Source organism: Bremia lactucae, linkage group LG1 (genome assembly GCF_004359215.1).
Source record: "Bremia lactucae strain SF5 linkage group LG1, whole genome shotgun sequence".
Taxonomy (NCBI): Eukaryota; Oomycota; class Peronosporomycetes; order Peronosporales; family Peronosporaceae; genus Bremia; species Bremia lactucae.
The window spans coordinates 5887195-5897882 of record NC_090610.1 but is presented as its reverse complement, the minus strand read 5'-3'; the positions used below and the strand labels follow the sequence as shown (position 1 = coordinate 5897882).

Here is a 10688-nt window from a genome sequence, read left to right as displayed (position 1 = left end):
CTACCAGAGCGCTGGTTTGCAACCCTTGTCCACGTGTACTGTATCAGTACGAGGTATTTGTGCCAGTTTATAGAGAAAAGGGTACATAAAAGTGAGACAGCTAGCAGAAGTATCGAACGCAGTATCGTTCTCACAAAGTTGCAGTGCGAAGTGGCCACCTTTTAAAAGCTACTCGTTTCCTCGCTTTAGTGAAACATTCTACGTGCATCTTTTTTGAAAATATACAAGAGCTTGCGTTAATTTAGTGTTTGAGATGGCTCACATTGAGACCAAGGATCCATTCGGCTTTGTAGGGACTCACGTTGTGCGGAGGAAGCCTCGGAGGAGTGGAGAGGAGCATGGTTGGCTCACACGCTACAACGAAGCGTTGGACTGTTATACGCTTTTCGTGCCTGGAGGAGGAGAACCTCGTATATTGTCCCGAGGAGAGGTGATGAAGTATCTGTCGGCGCCGAACATTGAGCTTCACGACAATGACCAGGACGAATTTCCCCCACCGGTGAAGGATATCACTACCAGTCGGTATTTAGGCGTCAAAGTATTACGCCAGTCGCACCAAGTATTACGTTTGAATCGGAGTGGCGAGGTAGACGATATTTGGGGTCAAGTGACATGTTATTTACCTTTTGGAGATCGATATCGTGTCGAGTATGACGACGGATCAAGTGATGAAATGTCAGAATCTGCTGTCATTGATGGGATAATTGCACTTGTCAAGTCGCCATCCTTTTCGCAACCTTATCGGCAAAAGATGAGGCGGAATCGGCTAGTTAAGATAACGCAAAGAAGAGATGCTGCAGACGAAGAGGCTCGCGTGGTGAGACGACGAAAGCGACAGCGTGTGGAGATTAATGCAGACAAATATGTACAGGAAATTGGGTCCGATTCTGACGCAGGAGCAGAGAATGCGGCAAATCCGCAAACAGATAATGGCGTCAATCTAGCTGATCAAAGAGCTGGGGAGGGCGACGAGGCAGAAACTGTGCTTAATATTTCAGAGAAGCCAAGTAGCGCAATAGCCGCGTCAGGGAGAACTTCGCTAGAAATGGCTAGTTGCCCCGAAGAACCCATCAATTTAGTTGCCGTGGTACACAATGATAAAGATCAGGTAACAGCGAAAGTTTTGAAAATGCCTGCGGAGCTTGCAAACAGTAAAATGCCACATGAAGATAAAAGCAATGAAGCAGGCAAGCAGAAAACTATTCCAATCTACGTCATGAAGAAGAAGCTGCACAAGGCTACAGAGCCGTTGCCACGCCGCGCAATGGCGTTTGAGATTTTACGTGCGGCGTTAGTCAATATGATGAATCGACCCGAGGCTAACGCGATAAAGACAGTGATGCAATACAATCTTCTCCGTAATCCAGATGTGCGAGACCGCGACGCCGTGCTTCGCTTCTTAGATGATGATGGATTACTTGTTCTTAATTATATGCTGAATTTGTTCTCGACTGAAGCGTTAAAAGATAACGAAAGCATTGGAGATCTTAATGACAAGATGCGCGATCAATTAAAGCGTGACAACGAAGTTCTGCATGTGCTTAAAATTGTAGCAATGCTTCCAACACCGTCGCGAGACCAAGTGATTGCATCGAGCATTGGCAAGACAATTAATTATCTTTGCAAGATGCGCGGGCCGCCAGGGCGCGAGAGCGTTCTACCGACGTGTATCATTGATTTAGCAAAATGGATCAAGAGCTCATGGATTAAAAACATACCTCCAGCTGCGAAGTCAGTATCAAAGGCATCTTGCATTACTCGGAATCTAGCAAGTCGACCTCAGCAACAAGCTCGACGAGGTGGGCGTGGTGGGTCTCCAGGACGTCCAAGCATCCGGCTAAACCTACGACGGCCGCCGCCATTACATCGGCCTCAGCGTGAGTTCCGGTTGGCTTCAAGAGAAAGCACAGAAGAGCAGGATGTTGCGGTTGACAACACTCCTATCCCGAGGCTATCACGTGGAAAGCAATCGCTACCACTGCAAGAGCCTGAAGCAGTAGTCGCCTCCACACCCCAGCTACCGACTTCACGTCCCGTGACTGGTGGACTAAAGCCAGATTGGATGAGACAAAAGGAAAATCTCGCTCGCTCTCGTTTTTGCATTGATACGACAAATCTTGATAAGAATTGCCGCGACCGCCAGACGCGGAATGGGCCTGGGGTAGCTGCACCAGTTACATTGCAAAAACGTAATCCGGACCAACATGAAGACGCTGGTGGCCCTGACGGGGTGTTCGGGCGACCGCAACGACTTCGCTTTGGCAAACGATGGAGCATACAAGAATACAGTATAAAGGACCCGCCTAGCACAATTACACAACCCCCAAAGACATCGCACACAATGCCGATTAATGTTCGCTCGCAATATTCAGAGCAAGAAAGGGCTGTACAGGTTCCTTCTGTGCCGTATTCGACTCGTCCACCGCGATCTATCTTGCGGCGCATAAGTCGGTATAATGACGAGCCTGCTATTGACGGACCAGTAAGTTAACTGAATACCTAGTAGACGTGGCTTTGTCTTGGGTACCTGTGTGATCATCACCAAATAATAGTTTTTAGCTGAGTCAAATCAAAATTCCAAGAGAAAGCTTATTTGTAATTGGATTTGTATGTTACATCCGTCAAAGCGACATAATTATTGTACAAAGAATTGAGCCATTTTCAACAGTAGTACTCTGTCGCTCGGGAATCATATCTTCCGGGCTTTCGTCGCCGCCCATGATTCACGCAGATACGATATAAGATCCTGCAAATAATTCACAGGACACACTGTTTACGCGGTCGATTAAAATTCGAATATGCAAGTTCGCACCTTGATGAAGTCTTGACGAAGAGCAGCAGAAATATTTAAGAATCGAACGTACTCCGAGAGCGAAATTTCAATTTTTTTCCATTTAGTAATACGGGACTTCCAAATCTCGTTCAATTCAGTGCGGCGCTCAAAATTTCGGTAGTATTTCACCAATGTAATTACTTGCTCGGTACATGCGCTCACACCACGCCCATATTTCGTTCGCAGCGCTGTCAAGTGTTTTTGTGCTAAATGAGAATTATCCTGTCCGATTTCAAAATCCACATCAATATGCTTCGACTCACGTTTCGGTCTTGCAACCTTATTTTCGGCTTCATGAAGCACTAACACTTTAAAACATTTTAACATTGAGAGATGACCAATCATCCTTTCTAAGGACGTCTGAATGTCTTCACGCTCCCGGTTACTTCCACAGAGCAGCGGATAAGCTTGTAGCCCTGCATTACGTTTCCGTTCACCCTCATCCGTTGCCATTTTCTGAGTATTCAAAGCGAGTTTAGGCTCGACAGAGGAGACCCGATTCATTGGCATCTTAGGCATAAAGGTTTTTATATGTGTACGCGCAACCGCAGGAGTAGCATCGGATATAACATTCCTACCCAACACCTGCTCCACCAAGATAGTCAAAGCTCTTTGGACTTCTTGAACGATGTTGTCATCGTTCTCCCTTGTCCTTGGGCATGCGGTAATATTATCTACTAAGCCTTTGGTAGAGGCTGAACTATTGACGCTGATGCCATTTTTCCCTTCCGTAAAAGTACATTGTGCACCCTCTAAACAGACATTGTCCGATTGTGCAAGACCAGAACAGGTGGAATCTAGTGTAACCTTATTAATATTCCATCCGCTTGACATTTTCGGTTTCTGCGGTTTTGATCCTCCATAAAAAGACCAGCTTGCAATATTTAATGGATTAAAAGATCGACTTAGGGGCGGCCCGTCACAATTTGGCGAATACGACCGATTCCTGTTTTTGGTTGTTTTTAAAGGTTTTCGAAACCTTTTGCGGCTGTACACAGCGTTGCATATTGGTGATAAAGACCTTGATTTGACTCCTGACGATGTAGCTGGCAAATGCTGAAGCACACTGCGATGAATCGGCGTCAGACCAGCCATAGCGTTGGGTTTAATCGCTGCATGTTTCACGTCACTACCAGCCCGCGATGTTATACTTTGAGACAGCGTTTTACACTGCGCCAAATTAGCATTCTTCTGACAATACTCGTTGCCCCCGCTCCCATTTGAGCTTTCCTTTAGAATCTGAATTCGTTTATTGCACACATTCTTCAATGCAGTACCAGCTTGGAATGTCAAATTATCTGCAAATTTTTTTGATTCTTGTAAATCGGCTTGATTTGGATCAATTCTAGCAGTTTCTGTATGTATGCTGATGTCTTGTGCACAATCTGAGCTAACAATTTCCACTTTTATTTTATCGGTACCGGGGCAACTAACATCACAATGTATTTCTTCAATGCTCAAATTCGTGCTTTTATTGACAATCTTGGCCTCTGATTTAGCAGTGAGTATCCCTTCGTCTGCTGCTGGATGATGCTGGTTCAAATCCCTGCTCGTTAAAAAGGTACGTGACTTTACTGCAGAAGAGGAGAGAGTAGGACGCCTGGCTTTTGCCTTTTTCACGAAATGCCCCCCTGCTGTATCAGAGCTCTGCTTTCGCTTTCTGACAGGTCGATGTGCATTTACTAAGAATGGCGATGATCCCACTGTTTTTATCTGTTCAGGCAATGCCTTTATATCTGTAGGTGGCTGAAGTTTAGTAGCTGACAGCTCTAGTTGGAAGTGCTTTAATACAGAGCAATACATTGGATATAACTGTCTTCTCTCGCGCTGCTCGTCTTTGAGTACGGTTCGAAAGTGGCGGCGAGCCGGAATAAATTCATACGGCATATAGATTTCACGACGAGCGCCTCCGCTGACCTTTTCGCCTCGAGTGTGAAAGTAGCGAAAGAGGCTTACGGGCGAACTCCGTCGAGTGTCGTATGTTCCAACAATCAGTCCAACAAAAGGCTCCAAAGGTTTGCTTGCACTGTCCTCGTCTTTGCTGGCGTATGGTCGCTGAAAAAGTTGTTGATAACTTGTTTGATTTTCGATGTCTCGAATCGAGGGATCCGGTGCAAAAGCCGGATGCGAATGATACCAGCCAACGACTTCTAAATGTGCATTCTCAATGATAGTTCGCAATTCAATTTCACTGCCCGGATCCATTTCGACATCTGTCGATCCATCGTCCCCTTCAATTTCGAGCGAGCGACATGGGAATGCTGCCTGAATGTATAATGTCTTCGATGATTCATCCCATTTACCCCCTAAGAAGCCTATAACTTCGCAAGTAGCAAGGTGGGCATGAAGGTCGGCCACAAACACAGCATCCGGGTGAATTACAACTTGAAAAGGCGAGCTTAGTACTGCTCCTCCACGACTGCGACTGTTTAGATCCTCAACATAATCTCTAGGACGGTATGTAGCGCATTGCACCATTGTATGTGGATCCAAATTCCCCGTCATCAAATTTTGACGAATTTGGGATTGTTGTACAGATCGCGACTGGCGTTTTCCTAGAGAGCGGTCGCGTCCTGTTTTAATGTAAGCAGCTGACTTTTCCTTCTCCTGTTGTCGTTCAGCTGCAGCTTTCTCCCTATCAGCTATGCTAGGTTCATCTGTAAACACCTCGTCATCCCATACGAAGTCTTGCTTGTACTTTAGCTGCATTTGTACTTCAGAACCGGCCAAAAAATCACTAGAAAACCCTGTTGTCCAAATACTAGATAATGGCGTCATAACGACACTTTCAATCTCTTCATCCTTCATGATACTTCGGTTTTTGTTAGATATCTGTCTATTCTTGTCCTTGCTCAATTCGTTCGACATAGAATCCTCTTCCTCTAATGAAACATGTGTCGCGGAATTAATCATTACATTAGCAATAGAAGCATCGATGTCAATCTTCTTCTTTTGAAGTCTCGACGATGTTTTAACAAGTTTTATGCTTTTTGTGGGCAATGCCTTCTCCCCACTCTCGAGAGCACTTGTCAGATCAATCGGAGATGGCGACCGCGATACAATATCAGCATGTCTTTCAACTTCGACTGCACACGGCTTTTGATCCTGCAGTTGAAAGTCTTTCGTCTCCACATTTTGTTCAGGCTCGATTAACTGAAAATCGACACCCTCAATCTCTTCTGCCTCCACGCTAATCATTTCTGCTACATTTTCTTTTCTAGTGGTTATTGTCGATTTTATTGTCTTGTTTGGTGATATTCTACCCAAATCTACCACTTTAGTGGCCTGTTTTTCTTTTGCCGAATTAAAAACAGCACTTCTTGCCGCATCCTGATCGTACCGAGCTTTCTCCGACGATGGGTGCTTTTGCTCTTCAGTCAACAAAACATCTCCGTTTTTGCGCCGCTTCTTGTCTGCTTCGCCTGATTTCTTTAACAATTCTAAATCATCCGTCGTATACTCATTTCCCTGCAACAGCAATTTTTTAGTACCTTCTGCTAAAATGTTAATTAGCAAGAAAGCTCACACCATGTGCAACAATTGCGTAGCTTTGACTAGCGCGCGTCGAAACTCGGCTTTCTTTTTGGCGTATTTACTGTTCTTGCTATTTAACACTGCTTGTTCGTACAAATGATAGTGTGCCGTATAGCTCGCCACATTGCTCGGATCGAGCTCCAAGAGCGAGAAGTTAAACTTGTCCAAAAACATAATAAGGCAATGGCGCTTAACGCGAAACGCAACCTTCTCCTTTCCTGATGCTGCACCAATAATCGGAAATTTCCGAGGAGGTGGAACTTTTAGTGATGCCACGATCTTTGGATCGGTTCGAATTCCAGCCTGCCGCACCACATCCCACGAGAGGAAGAGCACGCCTGGCCACCACGGAAACCCTTGTACCTTGGCCCAGACTATATCAAAATTGCGAAATTTTTCTTCTACGTGCGTTAGCGCTTCATATCGCGCATTTAGTCTTTCCCGAGACGCAGCGTCTAGCCGAGAAGCCAACGGCTTCCTAGAGCCTGGAGCTACCATTATCCCGCAATTGACTTGTGGCTTACGTATAGAACATAAAATGTGTGGTGTACACCTTATCTAAATAGCGCAAATCAAATTGTAAGACCATGGAGACGGCGGCGAAGCATTTTGAGCAACATGTTGAGTTAGATGATAATGTTCTAGCAACTTCTGCACCTCTCGAGATTAGCCAGATTGATCGCGTTATCTTACAGGTGCAGGATTCGTATGGGGTCGAATAGCAAGTCTTGTATACTGACGCTGCTTTGTTACCAGGTGAGCGAAGGCCTTGCGGGATATCCCGATCTGAGTCAAAAATCGATTAATTTGCGCGCTCAATTGGTAGAAGAAAAGTTCGTCATACATTTCCCGGCTGCTTGGATGGAAAAGTGGTAGTAACAGCAATTTGTACTTGCTTGAGTAGAACGATAAATGCTGCAGGGGCGATCCAGGGGATGCTAGACATGTTGAAAGCGAATTGCAAAGCGCTTGAGTACTTTAAGGGGAGCATTGTAGGAGGTTCGTGTGCTGCAAGTAGTAACATTTTTTGCCAAAAGCGTTAATCTTTTTTAATTGCAGTGTTGACAGGGCAGCCATTGCCCTTGAATCCTCCGTTTTTTGGCGGCACCATCCCAAAACCTGCTGTAGAAGCTGTTGGATGTGAAGTGGAAGTGCCTCTTACGGATACGGCCCCTGACGGAAAAGCAAAGACAAAAAAGTATTCAATTGCTGCCTCTGAAGAGAAAGAAACGCCAATTCTCTCTAATCAGCCAGAAACACTTCGAAAGCACTCGTTAGAAAAGTCGTCGACAGCGGAGGAGAGCTCGACAAGTAAGCGACCAAGGGTCGAAACAAGTAGCGAAACATGCATTGAAGATATTGCTGCTCCCCCGCTTCGAACAGCATTGTCTGAAGAAACCATCTTCGATTCAGAGGATGCTAAGATTCAAGCAACTAATCCAACTTACACGGTGCCGACTCAATGGGAAAACTTGTACTACAAACGAGTCGAAGTCATCCACGTGAATAATCGCTTAGCCAAGGAAAAGGTACAAGCAAAACGCTATGCGGGCGAACCATTTATACTGGAGGGTCACACTGGTTGGCTCAAGTTTGCAGACGGCTGGATTAAAGCTGACGAAACGCTGGATACCGTGGCACTTTTGGATGGTATCCACGATGTTAAGGTGCCTGTGCTTGAGCGTAACTATGAAGAGCGAAATCCTATTAAGACGCATCTACCACTGAGTTACTACGTCAAGAACTTCTGGGAGCACGGCAAATCCAAATATTATCTGCATCAGTGGCAATTTCCCCTCGACCCGAAGGCTGGCCCGCTACTGTGTTACAAAAGCAAGATGCTGTCTGTGATTGGAGACAATTTACTCTCGTATTGGCTCGACGCTGTGCGTGGTGACAACCCTTTACAATACCTTTTCATGGGCCAGAAGTGCACCAGAAGCCGAATGCATCTTGATCCGGGAGGTTTAGACATTACCATCGCCCCGATCCTTGGTACCAAGCGCGTTACCATGCTACATCGCGCGGCCGCTAAACTTGAATCGGTTCACGAAAAGGTGAATTTTCACGATGTGGATCTTGATAAAATCCCGCAGCTTGCGTTTATACCTGCTTGGCGGGTGGATGTGAAGCCAGGCCAGATCCTGTACTTGCCTGAAGGCACTATGCACGCGTGTGAAAATGTCACGGCGTGCTTATCGTATCACAGTTTCCACGCAGACTCTGGGAATCTCCCTGGTTTTTTGCGGTCTTTTTTGGCGCAGGATTCTCTTACCATCAACCATGCCGAGATTCTTTGGAATGCAGCACACGATGTGATGTCTGCGTTAGAGGACATTTACCATGCGAATAATCAAGTCCTTGGCGATCAAGTGAGCACACTGCGCAAGTTGGACACATTGCGTGGGTTACGGCATGCTTGTCGTATATTATCGCTGGAGCAGGTATTGCCTACCGAGGATTCATGGGACTGGAAGGAGCTTCTTGATGATATTGATCACTTGCTGGTGCGTGTTGATTCGAGTGCCAAATTATACAAGAAGAAAAACTCGACTCATGAGTCTACCTTGACAAAGGCCGTGGCCGCACTTAACGGCGACGAAGCAGGTGAAGCCAAGCAAATTCTTGAAACTGCAGCGACCCACAAGAAAGTTGTCAAGCACAAGGAACAGGCAACGGCGGCAAGTACTCATTGGGACTCGTTAAACTTGAAAGTTGGGGACATTATTGGTGTTCAGGTTTTTGAAAAGCGCAATCGGGCCGAGGTGCTACAGGTGGTGCTCGATAAGATTCTCGTGCAGATCCACTACTCCGACTGGGAGTCCATTTACGACGAATTTTTGCCTGTATCATGTCTATACCAGCGCAAAAAAGGCAAGAAAGTGGCGCTTAAGAAGACCCCCGAGGTGCACGAGACGGTAATGGCAAGCTGGGGAAGCAAGGGCGATTTGTACAATGCTATTGTGCTCAAGGTCATTCGTACTAACGCGTGCTACGTGCACTACCTCAAGTACGAGAAAGACTGGGACCAGTGGATATTGCCCGGGCACATTTTCCGCAAGTACAACAATGCTTAGGAAAAAAAGTCAAAGCACAAGGCTAACGAAGTCAACGAATTGTTTATAAGTATTCTCGTTTTCTTTTTCTATTCCACCAATCTGCTATAAACTTCACCCTCGTAGTCGTAGGCATTGCTGTTACGCCGTCTGTAGACTTGGGTTTACAGCTCGCTGGATGAGCTTAATACAGTGCACTAGTGAGAAGAGGAAGACGTAGCAGCCTACAAATGCATAAAAGCCAAATGCTGCGACCACAACGACAATGAGTATAATGCCCGCGTAGCCCACTGTGCGCTGTAACCATTGACCCCACGCAGATGAGGCCCCAATGAATGGGAGATCATAGCAGGCATAATGACTGGCATCCCACGTGCTTTCGCAAACCCAGCAGTACTCGTAGCGGCATTGAGTACACGTCATGTGGTTACAGCCTTCATTCTTCCAGATGCGCATTTGGCAGTGCGGACACGCTCGTACTGCCTTGCGGTTGCCCACTGACGCTTCCCACGCTAAATACGACTTATCCACGTCACCGCGGCAAAACCAGAACCGATGCGAATATCCGCGACAGCGAAAGCAGCCGACGGTGTTACATTTTGGGCATGTAAAATTATCCTTGCTTTCACAAATGATCAGCTCATCGCAGCTTGGTCGTGGACACCACCGTGCACTGGGATTTTTTTCAGCCTATTGATTTGAATGTTAATACCTATTCGTTGTCACGGATTCGGTACAACGTACTCGCTTACGCTTCAGGATTATTCTATACTGTGCTGTTTTTATCTTGCCAATAATGCGTTCCAAGTCTGCTTTCTGAATACTCTTCTTGCAATTTAACACTGGACATATTAATTCATCTGTACCATTTTTTTGTTAGCCTTGGACACGTTCACTGAGCCTTTCACTGCTTACCATCCTCAACTTGTCGATATTTTAATTTGAGCTCAATATACCTTTGAATACACACTACGCAATCCACGTATACTTGTCACTACGCCGTTAAAGTTTATTTTCCAAAAGTAAGCACTTCTAACCAGCGCAGAAGCGATGGCAACAGCGGAGTTTTGTGTGCACCTCGTTCACTTCACTCGCCACTCCGCATGATGAATTGATAGGTACATTATTCAGACAGATTGGGCACGTATGCTGTGCCACGAATGTGGCCAACAGGCGCTTGTAGCCTTGCACGAAGCTGCGCAGCATCGAGATTTTCCGCCCAATACACTTTTTAAGGTTTTGATTTAAAAGGTTTACCCACCATA

At 45.9% G+C, this 10688-nt stretch overlaps 4 protein-coding genes across 4 annotated transcripts; 2 read left to right on the top strand and 2 right to left on the bottom strand.

Moving 5' to 3' along the window:
* Positions 1-253: 253 nt before the first annotated feature.
* On the top strand, positions 254-2491 carry CCR75_002328 (uncharacterized protein; the record flags this gene model as incomplete). The annotated part of the gene is made up of 1 exon (XM_067960425.1): positions 254-2491. One exon carries the CDS (start codon positions 254-256, stop codon positions 2489-2491), a length of 2238 nt encoding a protein of 745 aa, XP_067823156.1.
* CCR75_002327 (uncharacterized protein) lies at positions 581-6865 on the bottom strand (the record flags this gene model as incomplete). The annotated part of the gene is made up of 3 exons (XM_067960424.1): positions 581-2746; positions 2813-6301; positions 6362-6865. 3 exons carry the CDS (start codon positions 6863-6865, stop codon positions 2690-2692), a joined length of 4050 nt encoding a protein of 1349 aa, XP_067823155.1. The 3' UTR covers positions 581-2689.
* Positions 6866-6954: 89 nt separating this feature from the next.
* On the top strand, positions 6955-9444 carry CCR75_002326 (uncharacterized protein; the record flags this gene model as incomplete). The annotated part of the gene is made up of 4 exons (XM_067960423.1): positions 6955-7062; positions 7124-7200; positions 7272-7366; positions 7427-9444. The coding sequence occupies 4 exons, from the start codon at positions 6955-6957 to the stop codon at positions 9442-9444; spliced, it is 2298 nt and encodes a 765-aa protein (XP_067823154.1).
* CCR75_002325 (uncharacterized protein) lies at positions 7421-10688 on the bottom strand. The gene is made up of 4 exons (XM_067960422.1): positions 10461-10688; positions 10339-10410; positions 10168-10265; positions 7421-10113 (listed from the first exon to the last, which is right to left on the bottom strand). Exons 1-4 carry the CDS (start codon positions 10627-10629, stop codon positions 9565-9567), a joined length of 888 nt encoding a protein of 295 aa, XP_067823153.1. The 5' UTR covers positions 10630-10688; the 3' UTR covers positions 7421-9564.